Consider the following 21,393-nt stretch of genomic DNA (forward strand, 5'->3'; position numbering starts at 1 on the left):
GCTCTAATTACAATGTGTTTCATTAGTACCAGGCTATTGCTTTTTATTGTGTCATTGGTTTGTGTTTTAAGACACTTGTCTGCCAAAGGCAGCTCTAAGTCAGTCTTAACATGTATCAGGGTGTCTGAGCAGAGGGACAAGGCAGGGCAGAGCTTTTACTGGAGGAGCAGTTAAAGGCAGCACACAGAAATCTAGCTCCTTTCTTGGCTTTGCTCCTGGAGGAGGCTAAAGAACCTACAGAAAAGAGAGAAGCACGAACCAACCCCAGTGATCTTCCCACCTGACCATCTCAGGAGTCCTCCATACGTGTGTGCTCCACAAGAGCAGAAGAGCCTGTATCTTGTGCTTCAAAGCTGTGGCTAGTAAAAAGAACATTTTAAACTTAAGGGTTTCCTTCCTTCATTAGGCAGGCAATGCCAGATCACTTCATTATTTGCATTGCAAAGAAAAGTGCTCAGGTCTTTCAGAGAGAGCAAAACAATGTCATTAAATGATCACAAGCTGGCCAAGCCACTGCAGCAGTAAACGGCTCAGTCATAAAAGGGACAGTAAAACATGACCTGTCCCACATTTAATGAGCAATAAGAAGGAACCATTTCTTTCAAACATCATTTGAATTGAAGTGTAAAAAGGTCCAAATTAAATTCAGATTGAACTTGATTTCATCTTTCAAATTAGACCTTTTGGAAGTTCATCTTTACAACAGGCATAAAAATCAAATCTCTCTCTCCAGGGAGGGACCAGACCAGTGAAAGATGCAAAGCGGTCATATACCTGGATGCTTCATCACATCATTGCCTTAAGAAATACCACAGAATCGTGACTTGAATGTCAGGAGTTTTACTGTATTATTTATAACCTGCTACATAATTTAAGCATGCAAGGACCCAGCCTGCAGCAGGTACTCCACACAGTCCAAATATCAGCACTGATACACCCTCGGTTATCTCTCTGGCTCCAAGTATTAATTAGAGGTGTGGTGGTCTGAAGAAACATCTCCTGTCAACCAAGCAGCTCTCATTTCCCTGAAGAACAAAGCTCTCCAAACTCAGAACCCTTGGGGGATCTGCCATTTGATTCCCAGAGTGCAGCCACCTCTAACAGCCAGCAAAGATCACGGTGCTAGATCATCCCAGGTGCCTCTTACTCAGCTCCTCCCTTCCAAAAGCACTGGAAAGGGCTTCTAGAGAAATACCTCTACTTTCCCAGTAGAGAAATAGCTCTACTTTCCCAGCCTGCTCCATCCTACTCGCTCTGCTGTGCCTCACTCAACCTGAGCAGTCCTGTCAACAGTTAGAAGGCCTTCTGCTAATATCAACCCCAACTTATTAACACTGACAACACATATAAATAATACAGAGTGTTTACACAAGAAATTCCTTGCACCCTGAAAGCTCAGTACTTTGCAGAAGTGCTGTGCAGGGGGACTGACACTTCACACCTGCTTTGCGAAGGCTGCTATCTAGTTTAACCCTGTTTGCCTTACACAGAGATCTGAAGAGCAGCTTGGATCAAGGGATTCAAACCCTGAAACCCCAGCTTCCTAGCATCGTTTGCCATCACTAAGTCATCCTTCCATGAAGGATGTCTGAAAGACTGCAAGTCAGCACTGTTGCTCGGGTCCCAAAGCTCTCAAGACCAATGCAGGATTCAAACATCATAGAATCATGGAATGGTTTGGGTTGAAAGGAACCTTACAGATCATCTAGTTCCAATGTCCTGCCATGGGCAGTGACACCTCCTACTAGACCAGGTCGCCAAGGCGCCATCCAACCTGGCTTTGAACACTTCCAGGGTTGGAGCCCTAACAGCTTCCCTCAGCAACCTGTTCTAGTGCCTAACCGGAAGGTGATTTAACGCGATCTTCTACTTCTTTTTATGAAGTCAAAAGCAGAAAATCCAAGGGTGGAAAACAAGCCAGTCGGGGCGGAAATGCCTGACAGATTCTCTCTCTTGATTGGTGAGAAAGGAAGGGGAAGGTTCAGCTAGCTGTCAAGAGCAGAACAACCAATTAATAAAGAAGATCCATCTCCAAATGCAATGGTCCAGCTATGGGCAACTAGAGGGCTTCCAGGCTCCCCGCTGGGGTGAAGCTGGGATGAAAGGCGCCGGCGCTTTGGGAGCCGCATTATTTATTTCTCCAAGGTGTGTGTGATGCTTTCTGGAGTCCTTTCTCTGCCTGCTAAGGGAGTGATTGGCACACCAGCACCAATTACAGAGGCCTGTTAAAACGTGCCAGGCAATATGAATATGCAACAACACGGCCGCCTTTCTTTTATAAGTAGCAAGTAGAAAGAAAGTAACAACTTTCTAATGTTGATCATTTAGGTCTTTTGTGAATTCTTTGTATTGTGCCATAGTAGCCTTCCACTTTTTAGACACATGGGTCTCCTGCTCTGGAGGACACCGGGCGCTGTGGATTAGCATATTTAGAGTACATTGCAACAGTTGACTATTCAGTATGTGAAGTGGTGAAATTTACTCTATTATTTCTAAACACTTACAGGAACGGTGCTCCTGTCAACCAGTCAGCCATCTATTGCAAGCTTCTGTGTCCAATAAGTTACCAATTAATTGGCTCCTACAATTGTTGTATAGTTTACTTCTTGAATGGCCCCCTCTTTAGTAATTTCCTTCCCATTGTGCAACCCTTTCTGACAACTTCTGTATAACGCTATCAGATAATCACTGTCTTTTCTCTCTCGCCTCACTTTTCTCTATCTCTCTAAATAGTTTATTATTCTGCCTTGGTACCTTTTATGGAGGCCAGCTCAGTGGCCTGTCACTTTAAAGGGTAAGGATACATTAAAATCGTCATTCACTCAAAAGGCTTTGCAGTAAGCGCCCAGGATATTCATTTGTGCGCGCATACAGGTCCGAGGCTGAAGTGCGTAGCTCTGAAAGGAACAACCCTATCTTCCCTGAACAAATCCTTAATGATTTTACATTTCTCTCAGAGCCTGCTCTCTAATGAATGTTGACATTTCACACACAGTGAGATGCAGGAATTCTGTTTGTGGTCAGGGGGCTACAACATATTCCCAAGGAAATTAAATTCAAAATTGATTGTGCGGCGCTCAAAAACTGGCCCAGAATGTGAATGATTTCCTTCAAGCAAAAGATAGCTGCCCTGGCCCCTGAAAACCAGCCAGGTTTCAGCCCAGCCAAAGCAGAAAGTGCCAGCGTTGTTTATGGTTTGCTTTCCCCTGCACTGGAAAGCTGTAAAAGCAAAACTGTTCTTTTTGCTCCTTTTTTGACAGAAGAAAGGCCACAAAATCAAACCTGTGAGCAACAGGGTCCAGAGAGACACTCAGAAACAGCAGCAAAGTCCTGGCACAACAACGAGGCCATGAAATCTCCTTACGTTGAACAGGCGAGAAAGATGTTCACATACAACCGACTTCTTCTTGCTAAAATGAAGTCAGGCCTATTGCTCAATTGGCTGCAACTCTCCAGGACTTTGTGGGCATCGATTGTTTTACTTCTGGCAATGGATTAAAAGAGAGATTTTTTTTTCCAAGTTGAGTAAGTTTTGGGCAATGATGGTCACCCAGTGGTGAAGGGTCTAGAGATCAGGTCTTAGGAGGAGCAGCTGAGGGACTAAGATTGTTTAGCCTGGAGAAAAGGAGGCTGAGGAGAGACCTCATTGCTTTCTACAACTCCCTGAAAGGAGGTTGGAGTGAGGTGGAGGTTGGTCTCTCCTCCCTAGAATCAGGTGGTAGACTGAGAGGAAATGGCCTGAAATTGTGCCAGGGGAGGTTTAGGCTGGATCTTAGAAAAAAATTCCTTCCTGCAAGAGTGGTCAGGCATTGGAACAGGCTGCCCAGGGAGGTGGTGGAGTCACCATCCCTGGAGGTGTTCAAGAAATGTATGGACATGGCACTTTGGGGCATGGTTTAATGGTCATGGTGGTCTCAGGTTGATGGTTGGACTTGATGATCTTAGAGGTCTTTTCCAACCCAAACAGTTCTATGATTATCTGAGTTAACTATTTAAGCTAAACCAGCTCTGTCAAAGGAACTTCAGGAAGAAGGCTTTCACACATGAGGAAGCCACATACACAGATGACAAATGCTCAGAGGACCTCCCCATCCAGCATGAACCCCTCTCCCTCCTGATCACACTGACACAAAGACATGAAAGCACTTCCAAAATGGCTACAAAGAGATGACAAATCCACCAACTCATCCCAGAGCCTGCACACCACATCACTATTGAGATCAGCATAATCCCAAACAGGATCCTGCGATGCTGTGGACCAGGAAACATTCCTGCTGGAGGGGAGGGGAAATAACACAATCTCTTTCCCATTCAGTGGGTCCAGTTCTGCGGCTGTGCTACCAAGCAGCATGGAGAGGGTATTTGTTTTTGGTGGAAGGTAACACTGAGCTCAGACCATCCAGGCAAACAATCACAACAAGCTATTACATCTTCATTATTGCACTGCTCTATAGAGACAAGTGTTTTGAAGAAGGTAATAAGCACTTATAATTAAGGCAATTATAAAGTAGTTTATTATAGCTGATCACTAACGTAGGGCTGCCTTGTGTCCAAGAGAACCAAAACAGCGATACAGCCTACCTGGGGAATTTTTAAAGCAGCATCAATCTGATGGTTATGGCTCTGGAGAGAAAAAACCAGCTAGTGGAAGACACAAGCTGAGTTTACAAGCCACCAGAGGATGCGAGTATGAGGGCAAACATGGAGAAATTGAGTGATTGATGCTGGATCTGTGTCCTAGTCCTGTGGCAGACAGCTTTGGAGTGAGAAGTCTCCCTTCCCCAGAGCTGGACCCTGACCCTCAAGAGAGCCACAGGGGTGAAGTCCCACATCCAGCAGAGCAGCATGATACAGGATAATCCCTGTTTGTGCTTCACAGCCACCTTGGAGGACTCAGCAGGGATTAGCATCCCAAAATGATGTGACCTCAACAGACCACAAGGGCTTGGGAAATACTAACTGAGTCCAACCCCACAGCTTGCAGACATGGAATTACAAGTTAAAAGCCATCGGCTCTTTGCTCAGCACAGATTTTTGTAGGGGCATGAAGGTGTCACTCTGAGCAAGATAGTTTCTGAGGTACTATCACAAAGTCAGAACCTAAACCAGCCTTTGCTTTCAGACCGGGAGAAAGATGGCACTTTGCTTTTCTTCACTTGTATGATGCCATCAGACACTGCCTTTGGTTTCCACACTGATTAAAAAAATACCACAGGCCCCAGCAGCAAGCATCTGTTTTCTCAGAGCTTCAGACATGCTACTTTAAACACTCTTCCCCTCACATTTTTTTTTCAGACTCCCTGAACAGGCAGAAAATTTCTTTCAAGTCTGTTTTACATGAAAGATGTGTTTGTGTATGACTATGCTTCTCTGGGACAACAGTGGTGATGTTTTTGATGCAGCTGAAGAAGATGCTGTCACTCAAGGAAAGATAAAATTATCACCTTTCATGGAATGTCTACAGGCTTAACCAACCCACTTCTCTAACAGGTAAAACCAGGATCTTGGCAGAAAGAAAAACCCAAAGTGTAGACACGAGGCTAGAAAGTGCTTCAAGCCTACAATTAACTTCAGCAGGAAAGGAAAGGCTGGATCACTTGTTGCATAAAATCATTAGAATACATAGAATACATAGAATAAACCAGGTTGGAAGAGACCTTCAAGATCATCGCGTCCAACCCATCAACCAATCCAACTCCGCCCAAGCAACTAACCCACAGCACCAAGTACCCCGTCAAGTCTTCTCCTAAAAACCTCCAGTGATGGTGACATTAGTAGCACCTGACTTCCCACAGGATGGTAATGGAGAGAAGGAGGAGGAGGAGGAAATGGCAGTGGAAAGGAGGAGGAAATGCCAGTCACCACCAGGGCTTACCTAGGCGGCTCCAGGAGACGATGGGCCGGGGGTTGCCTGTTGCAATGCACTCCAGAACAGCTGTCTGGTGCACAGTCAGGGTGAGGTTCTCTGGACCAACGAGAATCATGGGGTCCTTGTAAACAGTGGAGTGGGAGCCTGCAAAGACAGCATCAGTGTTAAAAGGCATCTGAACCTCTCTTGTTGAATGGAAACACCAAGGGCTTCATGCATTCTCTGCATATCAGCAATGTGGCTGAGGTAATCCTCAGTAAATCTGAGATGTCCATGAAGCATAAGGAGGACAATGTTTGTGTGACAGCCACATTGTCTGAACGTGGTTTAAGTTTGTGCACTGATTCCTGAGGAAAACTCCTCAGCCAGCTGACCCAGCCATAAGCAGCCCTACTAACACCCAAATGCAGGCAGCACAAAGGAAGAGCCACACCATGAACTGCAGCAAGCAGATGTGCAGGAGAAACATGGCACATAGGGAGGATGCAAGCTGCAGGACAGGAAGGCAAATAAATGAAGGAGTTGCTTTATCTTTCACCATCTCAAGCCATAAAGTAAGCCATGACATCCACAATGCCTAAATGCACCTCTCTACAAGCATCCTCTCTTGATGCTGGTGACATTTGCTCCAGAAGCCCTGTTATGGGACACAAAGAGCAATGGAGATGCCAGCCTCTGACTTCTGATGAGGATTGCTTTGAAAGACCACTCAAGAAACCTCCTCTGGTGACCAAAGCCCAGAGGGTGTTCATTTCCCTGCCTTTTACTGTACTGGCCTGCTGTGGTGTGACTGGGTACAGGGAGAGGATGCATCCTGTTGCTCTGACAGAAACATGTTACAATCATTGCTCATGATGCAACCACTGATCATTTATTTGCACTACGGTAGCACCAAGTGTCAGCAACCATGAATGAAACCTACCATAGAAGGTGATGGACATACCCATAATAACATCAAGCCCTGGCACAAGGACTCTGGATACTAGACAGGCACAGGACAAGCAAAAGAAACCACATTTCAGCAGACAGGAGGAGAGCGCAGGACAAAACCATCATGCTGTGTCAGGTACACCACAGCTGAACCTGCATCTCCTGAGTCCCTCAAAAGTGCCTTATCCCTCGGCCAAAGGTCCCTTCAGCCTTCACTCCCATTTGTTGGGAGCAAGAGAGGAGGAAAAGAAGATATTCTCAGTTGGCCATCAGCAAACAGCAGCACTGATAATCTCTGCATTAGTCTTCTCCCCATTTTGGACGAGAGCTGGGTCATGTGCCAGAAATGCCAGGGTCAAGCAGGGTTTAAGGAATTTCAACAATCTGACAACTGCTGCTGGCAAAAATGCTTTGTACACCTGTGGAGAGAAATACTTGGGCTGGTCATCTGCCCCCAGGTAGGAGAAGGGCAGAGGGAGGGCTGGGGAGCTGAGCTCCAGCATGGGCTGGGCTTTGCTGTAGGGACCATCACACACCGACTCCTGTGCACGGACTTTCCGATGTCCAAAAAGCTTCGCTAAAGAGAAGCGATCCACCAAAAAAGCCCCAAACATCTGCAAGGGCTTTGCTCCAAGAAACAAATGTCTTTTCTTCCTGCATTTTCTAGTGTTACCCTTTCATAGCAGCTCAGGGGCTGAAGTCAGGATGTCAGCAGAGGGATTTCCCAGCGGTCCAAGGGCAAGCACAGATCAGAGCGGCTCGTTTGGTAATCGCTCCTACAGGGGCTAAACAGTGAGTGATAAAGCGACTGCGAGGTTGTGTCTAAATGGCCAAAATCCAAGAAAAATCACCATGTCAGTGTGACTTAAGAGCTGACTTTCTCACTAAATGCATTTCACTGCAAGCCATAAAATGCAGATTTTTTTTTTTTTTTTTGATGAGAACCAGAATGCACAATAAATTCATATGACCGGCTGGTTAACCCCAAGAGAGCTGAAAAACAATCCCTTCCCCCTCAGTACCTCCAAGTGCCTTTAAAACCCGTGTGGATTTATTGTTCTAAGTCACAATACTAAATGTTCACGCTTAGAATAATACCACATTATCATCGTATTATAGAGTGGTTTCAATATTTCAAAACACAGGGAAATGAAATGACTTGCCCAAGGTCACCCAAGAGTATCCGTAAATGGGAGCTGAGACCAAAGCAGAATTTATAATACACTTTGCTTTGACCAAAAAAACATTCACAGCACCACACTCTTTTGATTTAAACCCCGTGTCCTAAATATGCACTCAGGTTTTTGAGTTGGGCTTAGCTCTCTGTGCTTGGCCAAAACCTGCCCAGCTCTGGAAGTGGCATTTCCACCACGGCTCACCTTCTCCACAGGCCACATAATGGTCCCATAGCTTCCTGCTGAGCCCAATGCCCATTGCAGTGTCAGCTCCACAGCCAGAAAGGATGCTGACCCAGCATGGACACGGTGGTTAGACACCAACACCATGCAAAGAGGCTGGTTGTGCCTGACCATCAAGGAGGAGGTTTCCTTCTCCAACTGGAAAAGCTCTTTGATGCAGAATCAGGAAGGAAGGAGTGACAAAACAAGGGCCATGCAGCAGACAAATGCTGCTGGAGCACAACAGGGTTCAGGGCAATGAAGGGGGAATTTGTTTTGAAAGGCAAAAAGGCTCTAATGATGCACATAGTCCCCAGAGACTCTGCCAGTAGCAGTCACTGTGAGGACAGGGAGGTCCCCGGCACCACCGGCAGTGACAAGCACTCTAGCAGAGACAGGAGCGTGGCTGGCCCAGGCTGTTAGATCTTGATCAAAAGGACAGCAGCAGAGAGAGCTGCAGCTCATGCTGGAAAGGTGTCAGTGCAGAGAGGAAGGCAGCCCCTTGGGAGCATCCCTGCTAAGCAGGCACTTGAAAATAATCAATCAGGAGGGCTGGAAGACATATCCCTGCCACTTGCTGCCAGCAGCCCTGCCACCACTGCTGGAGACAGGAAGGAAAGGGCTGTGAGCAGGCTCTTTCATCCCCACAGGCAGCCACCCTCCTCTTCCTCTCCAGCCAGGCTATGGCAGTGTCCTGCAGGACAGGGGCTCCCAGAGTTCGTCTCCATCTTCTCCCTCCCCAGCCAAGACTTGCTTTGGAAACCCTCAGTGAGGCAGTCCCAGTGCTTCTCTGTGGGTGATGCAGTGGTTGAAGCTGCTGTCCTGCTAAGAAAAGAGGGCTTTTTCCTGCCACCATTGAAGAGCAATGAGCACCACTCCCTTTATCCCTCTATATAAGAGGGAGACAATGAAAAGATTTGCAAGATCACTGCTTTAGGCCTGTTGACATGTGCAGAAATGGGGATTGGACGTGGCACTTGGTGCCATGGTCTAGTCATGAGGTCGGTGGTGACAGGTTGGACTCGATGATCCTTGAGGTCTCTTCCAGCCTTGGTGATACTGTGATACTGTGCACAGCTCACTCGGGCTACTTCAGTATTGACTGACAACACCCACATCAGTGAAGGAACATTCCAGTGCTACCTCTGTTGCACACCACAGCCTCTGCTGGGGTTACCATGCTGGCACGTACCCACTGTCCTGATCCAATAGGTATTTGTGTGCTCTTGGTAAATAGCAGAGAGAATAAACCTTTTGCCCTGAGGTTCTACCCAGTGCAATGGATTTTCCATGGGCTAAGAGCATGGAAACATCCCATCACAGCAGCTCTGCTAACATATAGTCACCAAAGCACAGTCCAAGCCCTTCAACAGACACTCACACACGGTGCCTGTATTCATCATCCAACTGCTTTAAGGAAGAGAAAAACCACAAACCTTTCACAGACAGGAAGCCTGGAAAATATCCATCTGAAATGAGAGATGGGCAGATGAGAACAGCTAGCACTTTCTGCCCTCAGAGAAATAGTAACTCAGACGGATAAAGTGACACAAAGAACTTCACCACGCTGACAATTTACTGTTCTTTTTCTCCTCCATGTGGCTACTGTTCACACAGATCAAGAAAACAGAAGTGTGACAGCATCAAATGCTCCCAGGTCTCTCAGAACCAGTTAACCTGCTTGCTTTCCCCATCAGAGTTGATAAACACAGCATCACTCTTCCCTCAACTTCACCCCATTTCAGATGTGCTGCTTTGTTGAGAGTCAGCAGAGGCTAATCTGATACTTGGTATGGATGTGGAATGTTCTACTCCAGAAGCACTGGCCTGGCAGCCATCTCAGGGTGGGTGAAGACAGGCTGTGGGACACCAGTGTACACTGCTAAGCCTCTAGCCATCAGGTACCAGCAATTATGTGATGGACAAGAGGATCACAGCTCACAGGGTAAAGGTTTGTTGCTGCATACAGAAAAGCTCAAAGAGAAACACACATCCAACCAGCCCTGTGCAGACATCCCTTGCCTCTTATCTCCAAAGCTGTAATCTCCATTTCCACAGGGAATTTGGAGCCACAGATCCTCATCACCACTGCTATGACAGAGGACCACAGTGGCTATCCTCCATCTCAGAGACTCCCCTGCTAGCTGGGTGTATTCACAATTTGCAGGTGAGCACCTCTTTAGCACCTTTATCTTCTCTGAAGGTAATCCACAAATGCTCTGAACTTCAGGAGTAAGGTGCTCTCCTGTTTCCGTACATGGACTTGAGCAAATCAAAGGCTTTTCTAAAGAGAAGCCACCAAGGTGTTACTCACTCCTGGCTGCTCGATCAGGCTGGGTAGTATGATTTCACTTAACACTTCCCACTTCCTTCATACTAGGAACAGCTACTGAAACATCAGGGGAGACTTCTGAAGCTAAATGTGTTCTACATTAAAAAGGCTGACAACGAAAGTCTATCTAGAAGATGACAATCTACCATCACATTTGGAAACTGGTAAGTTACTGCTCCACGGGGCTCCAAAACACCAGCTTGGGTCCCACACAGACAGCTAACAGAGGATGGGCAGTGGGCAGGTCAGTGGAGGGCAATATGGCTATGGGCATGTGGTAGCATATATGCACCCTAAGGAAGCTTCACACTGCCCAAGGTCATCACTTCCACATCCCACTTCATGTGCTTTCACAAAGAGGCCAAATGCATGCACATGCAAAGCATGGATGTGGCTTGCTTTGGTTTGTCTTTAAAGCTTCACCACATCCTACCTCTGGGAGCAAGAAGTCAAACAGCATGAAAACAGATTTGGGCCTTTTGTTTTTTTTGGAGGAGACCATAAGGCACCATCATTTCTTCAAGTGAAGCTCCCAGGGGTAAAAACCTGTTTCAGCTACTGACTTCAAATGTGGATGGAGAGCCAAGTCAAAATTCAGCCCGGGATGCTAAGGGCTTCTCCTTGTTGTCTTCCAAAGAAAGGTTAGTCTGCTTCAGTTTCAGTGCCTACAGCCTACAGAACATAATTCTCCCATTAGATAAATAATTGATCACCCCATGTGCTGCAATTACTTCCAGAGTGGGCAGGTCTTGTAAGGAAATGATGAATCTTCCACATTTCCAAAAGAATTTATTTAATATAAAGCTGCTGTAACTCATTTTCTCACTGTCCTCCCTCTGCCCAGAACCAGGTGTTAATTTACAGGCCAAGAGACAGATTTATCTGCTATCAAATGGCCTGATCTGGCAGGAACTAATAACAATCCAGAAGGAAGGTGTGATGGCCAGACAGAGGAACACTTCTCAGTGCAGTAAGCCTGAAGCTCTCTTCAATTGCCCCTGTCCAGACCAGCAGCAGCAAGAAGGCAGAAGGACAGTCAGGACAGAGTTTACTGGTACCAACCTGACACGGTGAGTCTGGCCTCCCGGCTGAACTTCACGTTAGCAATGTTGGTGGCGACGCAGTGAAAAATCCCACTGTCCTCTGCCCTCAGTCCTGTAATCTGCAGCACCCCCTTTGGAAGCAGCGTGTACCTGTGGGAGGAGAAAGGCAGAAACAAGAACTCGCAAAGCAGGACACGATGTGAAAGGAGGTGGAGCAGGCTGGCTCCTCATACCTCACTGCAGAGGCACTAATGCCACCCTAGTGACCCAGACCCTGGCACACTGAGCCCATGTTTATCACTGCAACAGTTTGGGGTTCTAAATTTTTTACAAGGGATCATGCTCCCTTTCCTTGTCTTCTGATGCATCCTTGAGAAAGGATGACTTTTGCCAGAAGGCCAAGAGGTAGATGCTTCATATTCAACCTCTGGAAAAGCTTTGGCAGTGTATTTCCATGTGAATACAGGAGATGCGGGAGTTACCACTCATCAGGTGAAGCACAGTGACCATGGACTAGCATCAGAAGCGTGTGCTTCATGTTTCTAGCTCCAGGAGGGAACATGGAGCTCACATGATCTTAAAACCTCAAATGTGTGGAAGAATGGGGCAGAATGGCTGGAAAGTTGCCCACTAGAAAAAGAGGTGTTGGTCAGCAGCTGACAGATTATGAGCCAGCATGCGTCCAAGTGACCAAGAAGGCCAGCAGCACACTGGCCTGCATCAGCAATAGCATGGCCAGCAGGACCAGGGCAGTGATTGTCCCCTGTACTTGGCACTGGTGGGACAGCACCTTGAATACAGAATCACCCAGGTTGGAAGAGAACTCAAAGATCATCGGGTTCCTTACTACAAGAAGGACATTTGAGGTGCCAGATCATGTCTAAAGAAGGAAGGTGAACGGTTTAGAGTACAAGTCTTGTGAGGAGAAGCTGAGGGAACTGGAGTTGTTGAGCCTAGAAAAAAGGAGGCTGAGGGGAGATCTTGTTCTCTACAAATCCCTGAGAGGAGGCTGGAGCAGGGTGGGGGTCAGCTTCTTCTCCCAAGAAACAAGCAATAGGACAAGAGGAAATGGCCTCAAGTTGCATCAGGGGAGGTTTAGGTCGGATATTAATACAACATTTTTTTTCCCCCCAAACAACTGTCAAGCCCTGAAACACACTGCCTAGGGCAGAGGTGGAGTCCTCATCCCTGGAGGGGTTTCAAAGCTGTGTAGATTGGTGCTGAGGGACATGGTTGAATGGTGACCTGGCAGTGCTGGGTTAATGGTTATACTCTATCTTGAAGGTCTTTTCCAACCCAAACAAACAGTTCTATGATTCTATGAAAGGCATGTTTAAAACAGACACTGAGTGGGCCTATGTAAATACCAATAAACATTTCCTATGTTTAAGACACAGGTACATTTAAATCATGCCTGCAGACACACATATTTGTACACACACATTAGGGGTTGCTCGGCAACCGCGTGGTTAAGTTGGCTGGTTGTAAGTCATTACTCTGTGATGAGTTAATAATCCATTTCCTTCTGGAAGATGAAGAATATCTCTTCCCCCTATCAGCATATGGTTAAGTGTCTATAACCTGCTCCCCGTGCTGGCTTCCAAGCGCGCGGCTCGGTGGCAGCGTGACAGCAATCAGTTTTTGCACGTCCCGAAGTTGATTGCAATCTCTCTGGGACTTTAAAATGCCCATTGTTTTGGATGAATTATACCAGGAGAAGCCTTCATTTTTGTTAACAATCTGCCCACAGCATTAGAAGATTCAATTCCAAAGCTATTATTCTGCCTTCAAAGGCGGCGAGCACAAGGCTCGGCATACAAATTTATAGACGCTTTATAGGCAGAAATGCACCCGGCGTGGTTAATGTAGAAATCCAATTCAGGTGGAGAACCAACCTGCATCACCCAGGCCCCTTGGTGCCAGAGATCAATCCACTGAGCTGACAACAAAAACCTGCCCTGGTAACTTTACTCCTACGAACAACCAGGTCTGCTCAAGATCAGGGCACTGAACGCAGGGAAAACTGCTCCTAGCCCATGTTCTTCAGTGTCTTCCCCAAAAGAGTTGCCAAGGCCTGGGATAGGCTACACAGAGCAGTGGTGGAGTCAGTATCACTGCAGGGACTGAAAAACCATGTAGATATGGTGCTAAGGGAAATGGTTTAGTAACCTGGCAGTGCTGGGTTAATGGTTGGACTTGATGATCATAAACATCTTCTCCAACCAAACAATTGTGTAATTCTGTGACTCTCCAGGACCTGGGCAAGCTCCCTGCACTAGTGGAGAAATAGCAGGGATGAGTGTGGCTTGAGGTGTTCAGTCTTGGAGCATCTCAGCCTTGAAGAGAATAGAAGTTCTGATCACACTCAACTACATCTCTAATCATCTCCAAATGTGTGACCCAGAGGTCCATTGGAGGGGGACAATAATGCATGAGTGACATCAAGAGAATTTCACCTGTCCTGCAAGATCTCATCAGGATGCACTCAAGGGGTACAGAACTGGGCCTGATGCCTTACTTTTGCTGATGGGGCCAGGTTTTTTTCAGTGGTGTCCAGTGACAGGACAAGAGGAAACTAGAACAAACTTGAACACTGGAAGTTCCATCTAAAGATGAGGAGGAACTTCTTTACTTTGAGGGTGGTAGAACACTGGAACAAGATGCCCAGACAGGTGGTAGAGTCACCATCTCTGGAATCATTCAAAAGTTGCCTGGATGCCATCCTGTGCAACCTGCTCTAGGTGAACCTCTGGCAGGGAAATTTAACTGGACTACCTCCAGAAGTCCTTTCCAATCCCTACCATTCTGTGATACCACCTTGGATCAGTTGCCCTGCTCCACCACATCCCCAGTTTAGCACTTGTATGAGTAAGGAGCCTTCAGAAGAGATGAAGCTAAAAAAAAAGCTCAGATGAAAAAGGCAAAGGGAAAACACAACCTGACAGTTGCAGTTTTCCACAGCACGGTTGGGCCTCTTGGGTCCTTCTACTCTAAGTTCACCATAACACTGAAAAGGTCAAGCATTGTTCCAGCCCTCATGTTTTCTCCTGCCTCCAAAGAGCCCAACCACGTTCTGCTGCTGAACTGACATTTTTAAGAATGGAGACTTGCAGGAAAATATTTACAGCTTCCTGGTTTCGCCTGCTCCCAACGCATGGACGTCAACCTGCGAGCGAGGTGTGCTGTGATTGTCTCCCACATTGGCTGTGTGGCTCCTGAGCCACAGCTGGGACTGCTGGAGGCTGCTGGCACAGAGCACATGTTTCCTGCCACCTGTCCTCTGCCAGGCCCCACCACTGCTAGGAGGATCAAACCATGATGAAGGACGTTTCCGACACAAAGGGAGCAGCCTGTCAAACACAGGAAGTGAGGACGTGCTGGCCCAGGTCTAGGCTGGGGAAGGGAGGCAGCTGGAATTTCTCTTCAGGAGGATTGCAGGGGAAATGGCAGCTCTGTAGAGCTTCCCTGTCACCACATACAAGAGAATCCACCTGGGAAGAAAAGTCTATTGACCATGGTGTAATTCAGTGTTTGCAGGAGTTTGGGACCCACATAGAGGACCCTAAATCATGGAGCTGTCTTGGAAAGAATTGTACAAAATGGGGCCGCAGAGGGATGATGAATGCCAAAGATACCTCAGTTCTGCCAGGATTGCTAGATGGGCTCTTTGTGCTTGAAAGTCCAGCTGGGGGAGGGCTGATGCTCACAGAGAAGGCTGCTCCCTCCAAAATCAGCCAGCAGGGTTTATCTAGCCCTCATGGGACATGCAGTATTTCTGCAGAGTGTCTGGCCAGCAGGAGCCCAGACAACCCACAACATTAACTGAAAGAACCTTCCATGGCAGAAACACTGGCCAAGACCCTCTGCACAATTTAGTCATCTCCTAGCACAACTGTGAAATCAATAGCAAGCCTGGCCACCTTTTTCCACTTGGAGAAAAGACAGCGGTACATGGCTTGGGCAGGTCCTACCTTTCGTTGTCCGTGTTGACCGGCATGCGGTTCTTTTGCCAGAGGATGACTGGCTCAGGCAAGCCGTGAATCTGGCACTGGAATCTTGCTACACCACCTTCCTCCACCACTGCATTCTGAGGGTGGATGTGGAAGTCAGACATTGCTGGAAGACAAAAAGAGAGACAAAAACATTCACATAGGAAGAGAAATCCATTGTCAACAACTTCCCCTGACCTAGAAACACCTCAGCAGGCTGGGACTGTAAAGCAAGAACAGGAGGCTGGTTTGCAGCCTATCTCCTGCATGGAGTAATGAGAGAAGTGGCAAGGTTTTGCTGTATGTCTGCCTCTGCACATTGAACTGGTTGACTCAACCATGACAGGACATGGTGCTCTATGACCCACATGCTCTATAGCAAGGTCTACAGAGGCACTGAGGCAAACACTGCACTGGCACTTACTGGAGGTCACTCTCAGCCTCAACAAACTAATATCAGAAAAGAGATGTCTGTCCTTCCTGTTGCTGTCAATTTCTTATCTGCTGTAAAGAGCCCTCTGATGTGCATAGCTTGACTCTAAAACTCATTGTGCTTAAATACCCTGACCAAAATAGCTCCCAGATAATGTGGTAAAACCTGCAACCTTTGCTTTCCACCTCCGCTGGCCCACTGCATACTCTGCCTTCCAGCGCCACAGAAGGAATGGTCACACCCACATGCTGTGGAGCAACAGGCTTCAGTGGATAGGAAGAGCAGCTGCCAAGAGCTCAGCCGCTCCACAAATGGAGGCTTTTGGGGTTAAGACCACCCGACAGCAAATGACAAAGCCCAGCGTGCCCACGCAGGATGAGCGCAGCCCAGCCCACTTCAGCCCAGCCGCAGCTGTAACTGCTGTGCGGCAAGACTCTGGCGTGCTGTTAGAGCTACATAAATAATACAGTAATTATTACTATTAATTAATTGGAAGGTGCTGCCTGTTGACTCCGCAATAAACATATCTGAGGCTAATAAACATCCTGGTGGTTATTTAGCTCATGATTCATTTCTAGTGCTGCATCCGTGGGAAGATCACTCACATTATCATAGCAGATAAACTCCGAGAGCCCCCTGCTCTGCGCCCCCAGCCCGGTAATTCCCCTCTCCCCAGCAAGAAAGCCTCGGCCGCTTTCACGTGAATCGAGTGTAATGAATGTTCCTCTGCTAAGGAACAGGCTGCATCTGTGTCAGGGCAGCTTAATCATTCATCTGCAAACTCCAGTTGGGCTCAGGCAGATGGGAGATGGCCATTAGCAATCATACATTAAATATGTGTTGCATTAACCCGCGCTGCTCCCGCAACCACCGCTCTCAACCCGCTGGCTGCAGATTTGTTAAGCTGATGGAGTAACATGGAGAAAAGCGCTGGCCCCACACGGCCACAGGGTTGGAAAGGGTTTGGAACCCTGAAGGTGGGATGGGCAGCCAGCCTCATATTGGGATGCATCAATGAGAACTGGACTGGAAGGTGGCTGGGAAGTGCTTCAGCCAGGTGGGAACACACCAGCAGAAGGCAAAGGAGCTTGTAAAATTGTATTTTGGTCAGTAGGTTGAGAGAGGGGATTCTGCCCCTCTACTCCACTCTGTTGAGACCCCACCTGCAGTCCAGCTAGGGAGTCCTTAGAACAGGAGAGACATGGACCTGTTGGAATGAGTCCATAGGAGGCCACAGCAATAATGGGAAGGCTGGAAGCCCTCTGCTGTTAGGACAGGCTGAGAGAGTTGGGGTTGTTCAGCCTGGAGAAAAGCAGACTCCACGGAGACTTCTGGTGGCCTTTCATTACTTACAGGGACTGATAAAAAAGCTGGAGACAGACTTTTTAGCATGGCCTGTTGTGACAGAACAAGGGGTGATGGTTTTAAACTGAAAGAAAAATTTAGACTGGAGATAAGGAAGAATTTTTTATGCTGAGGGTGCTGAGACCCTGACCCAGGTTGCCCAGAGAGGTGGAAGATGCACCATCCCTGGAACCATTCCAGGTCAGGTTGGTTAAGGCTCTGAGCAGCCTGCTCTAGTTAAAGAAGTCCCTCCTCACCACAGTGGGGCTGAACTAGAGGACATTTAAAGGCCCCTTCCAATCCAAACCATTCTATGGTCCTATTTCCCTTTCCCAAGATGAAAGCTAATGCAAATATCCTCTCTGGTAAGGAATGAAGCCAAACAGTGTAATGGTAATTTATCCAACTCACACAGATTTAGCCTAGAAATGAGACTGCTCATGGCCCACAGCACTCAGCCATATGGGAAGGCTGCTGGGGGGTCTCTTACACCAGGCAATTCTCCTTCAGAAGCAGCAAGGGATGCTTCAAAAAATTAGGAGTCTGGGGGTGTCTGCAGGAGGTGAGCTCAAAGAAGCATATTTCAAAGCTACAATTTGGAAACCCAGACCAGGGCAAGTGTCTTGTAACCAAAGTTTATGAACTCTCCCCAGGAAAAAAAAATTCAAGAATTAATGAGAATGACATAAAGAAAAGAGAGGGGGGAAAAAAACCCCAACAGATTCAGATGCCTGCAGGAAAACTCCTTTCAAATGTACAGATGCTCAGTGCTGAGGTTTCTCGGTGGCTGACAGGGTTGATAAGGAGAGGGAGGTGTGAATGAGAACAGCCCCAGCACAGACTTCGCTCTGCTGGCTGCAGAATTCATCGCCATTCCTTTATTTCAATAATATCACCTCTTATAGGTAAAACTGCAGCAATAACCTCTACTCTTAAAGACACTAGTATTAATATTTATCATGAATAAAACATGGAGAGTTATAAATAATTCAGTTATGAGGATGTTAAGTAAAACATTACTCTTCAATGACCCTATAATGTGGCTTTGAAGCACAGTTTTATGTTAAATGCCTAGGAAACACTGTGACCCTTGCCAAGACCAGCTGGTTTGCAGAAGATGCATTAAAAATTCATGTGCTGAGCTGCAAAATGCTATTTTTAAAACAGGTTTACCAGTTTATTTACAGTTGTGGAGACAAAAGCTTTTGTAGCACCTCCTGGAAAGCAGCAACAAAACTTGAACATGAGTGAATACCTGGGATGCTGCTCTCAGCCTGGAATTAAATCACAGAAGAATCATAGAATGGTTTGGGTTGGAAAGGACCATAAAGATCATCTAGTTCCAACCACCCTGCCATGGGCAGGGACACCTTCCAGTAGACCAGGTTGCTCAAGGCCCCGTCCAGCCTGGCTTTGAACACCTCCAGGGAGGACCTCCCTGGGCAATTTGCTCCAGGGTCTCACCGCTCACTGTAAAGAATTTCTTCCTAATCTCCAGTATAAATCTTCACTCTTCTGGTTCGAAGCCATTGTCCCTCATCCTATCACTACAAGCCCCTGTAAAAAGTCCCTCCCCAGCTTTCCTGTAGCCCCCTTCAGGTACTGGAAGGCTGCCGTAAGCCCTCCCCACAGTCTTGTCTTCTCCAGGCTGAACAGCCCCAACTCTCTCAGCCTGTCCCCACAGGGGAGCTTCTCCAGCCCTCTGATCATCTTCATGGCCTCCTCTGGACCTGCTCCAGCAGTTCAATGCCCTTCTTCTGTTGAGGGCCTCAGAACTGGATGCAGTACTCCAGGTGGGGTCTCACGGGAGCAGAGTAGAAGGGAAGAATAACTGCACTCATCCTGCTGGTCACAGCACTGGTCACTGGGCATAAGGAGAGGAGAGGGACTGAAGCACAACTGCTCTACAGGGCATTGCTCGGAGGGGTTAAATCTCTGCTGACCCACGTGAGGTTTTACACATATCCCACTGACTGTAAGAATGTTCCAGCAGAGTGCTTGCTCCTGTTTCTCACTTGTCTTTCAGCACCAAACATCAGAACCCCCGTTATCAGCTGGGCACTGTTGTTTCAGCTGCCATAGGGAAGAGCTGCACACCAGACCGGGTGGGGTTGGCCAGCAGCCAGGGAGCTGCATCTCATTTCTATGCTAATGGCCATAATAATTTTAAAAATAAATAGATGCAATCACAATATTCACCCAGGAGCTCCTAAGAGAGGAGGCACCCTCTAATCCATCTGCTTGTGGGCTCCATCATTCAGCAATGCAGCATCGTGTGCCAGCAGAGGGACTGGTGCTGCCCCAGGCCCCTGTCACGGTCATAGATGAGGTAAGTGCCACCCCGTTCCCATTAAATTTCCCTCTGCCATCTCAATGGCACCATCCATACACACAGTGAGCATGAAGTAGTCAGAAAGGTATAAAATCAACTTAAATCATGCACACACTCACTGCTCCATATTGATGCTCCAAGGCAGGGTGTCCCAGAGCTTCTGCCATCATCACACCTGGATTTTGGTTACAGTATGCACAGACCAGCACAAGGCAGAGAAAGACAAAAATCAAACGGGCTCACAGCAGATGGGGAATGGTCCTAGCAGCCCTCCAACACTGCAGGCATGGGTGAACCTTCTCCCAAAGACGCTGTCCAAGGCTAGATTCCAGCTGAGTTGTTTACAGCCACACTGACACACAAAGGGGAGGAAATACTCTTCATTCTTCTTCCTCCTTCTTGTATCATGGAGAACATAAATTAGGACAAGTGTGGCTATTCCCTAAAGAGAACCCCATGCTCAGGATCTCACATCACCTAGTCCTCACCAAGATCCAATCCCCAAAGGCATGTCCTACAGGATGCAGCACAGGTGAGCAGCAGCTCTTATCCTCATCCATATTCACAGAGGATTTGTTCTGGTTAAATGAATTTGCTGGGTCTCCTCTAATCGAAGTGCAAACACTCTCCATCCTATCAGGCCCCATGGAAAGGCCAATGGAATAAAAATGAAAATAGCTATTGAGTGAAATTTTCTTTACCCCATGAAAAACTAAATTGAAACCATTAGTGGCCAATCCTTTTTTGCTCAGTACAGCATTAGTGCTAAGCCAGAGATTGACCTAGATTTGATATAGAAAAAGAAAACATTAACTTGGTGTGTCAAAACAAATCCCAGGTCTGTCAGGATCATTAAAACCCAAACATTATTATCAACTGCAGGCACAAGGGGAGGAAGAAGACTTGAAAGGTTCACTGCCAAGCCTGGTGTTAGCAGGGTATTTAGGAAGCCCTTCTAAGTTCTGCAGCCACATTGCTTTGTGCTTTTAAATTGCTTATGGGGAAACAGACACCCAGGTTAGTTCTGGCAAAAGCGGATGATGGGAGAGCTGAGCATCCTCACTACCACCGACTGCAAGTGAAGATCCTTTCTCCGTATTTCTGTTACAAACCTGCTAAATGCAGACCTCTTCCAATGCAGGCATGTGGTTAAAATGCCTCAAAGTTGGCACAGTGCAAGGAACAGGAGTTTAATGGAGAGATGCCTCCAGTACCTGGGTTTCTAGATGCCCCTGCCAAGGAGGGCAGGATTCATTGGCTCCGTTAGAACTGATGAAGGTGAGATCTTGAAGGCAAATGGTTTGCCCAGTGTGGCAGAATAAGCTACAGGCAGAACTGACTCCAGCTGCTGATTTTCATACTGAATTTTCCAACTTACTAATAAAACTGAATTTCTGCTCAGGTCAGCAGAAGTCAGGGTTGCTTTTTAAAACACAATGACAACCATGTCAATTAAAGTCAGACCTAAACCACACTCAAATCAGACTGATGGCTCCAGCAGAACCAGCCCTTGGTAGAGTCATTAAACACCCATCCTCCTTGGCACTACAACTCCTTCCCAAATGCTTTCCATGTCTCAAAGCAAGCAGAAGGATGACATCCTGATCTAGTTGGAGATGTTCCTGCTCACTGCAGGGGAGCTGTGCAATATGACTTTTGAGGGCCCCTTCCATTCTGATGCATTCTACGATTCTCTTCCGTTTGCTTCTAGCTTAGGAGATCTC

The 21,393-nt window shown here is 47.2% G+C and overlaps 1 protein-coding gene across 1 annotated transcript in view; it reads right to left on the minus strand.

The window, feature by feature from the left end:
• Window positions 1-21,393, minus strand: part of IGDCC3 (immunoglobulin superfamily DCC subclass member 3) — a 109,307-nt gene that overhangs the window by 27,735 nt on the left and 60,179 nt on the right. The window contains exons 3-5 of the mRNA XM_054169042.1: window positions 15,543-15,687; window positions 11,591-11,721; window positions 5,876-6,013 (exon numbers count right to left, since the gene is read on the minus strand). Coding sequence (XP_054025017.1) covers window positions 5,876-6,013; window positions 11,591-11,721; window positions 15,543-15,687 — 414 coding nt within the window. The remainder of the gene's footprint in view (window positions 1-5,875; window positions 6,014-11,590; window positions 11,722-15,542; window positions 15,688-21,393) is intronic.

Source organism: Dryobates pubescens, chromosome 17 (genome assembly GCF_014839835.1).
Source record: "Dryobates pubescens isolate bDryPub1 chromosome 17, bDryPub1.pri, whole genome shotgun sequence".
NCBI lineage: Eukaryota > Metazoa > Chordata > Aves > Piciformes > Picidae > Dryobates > Dryobates pubescens.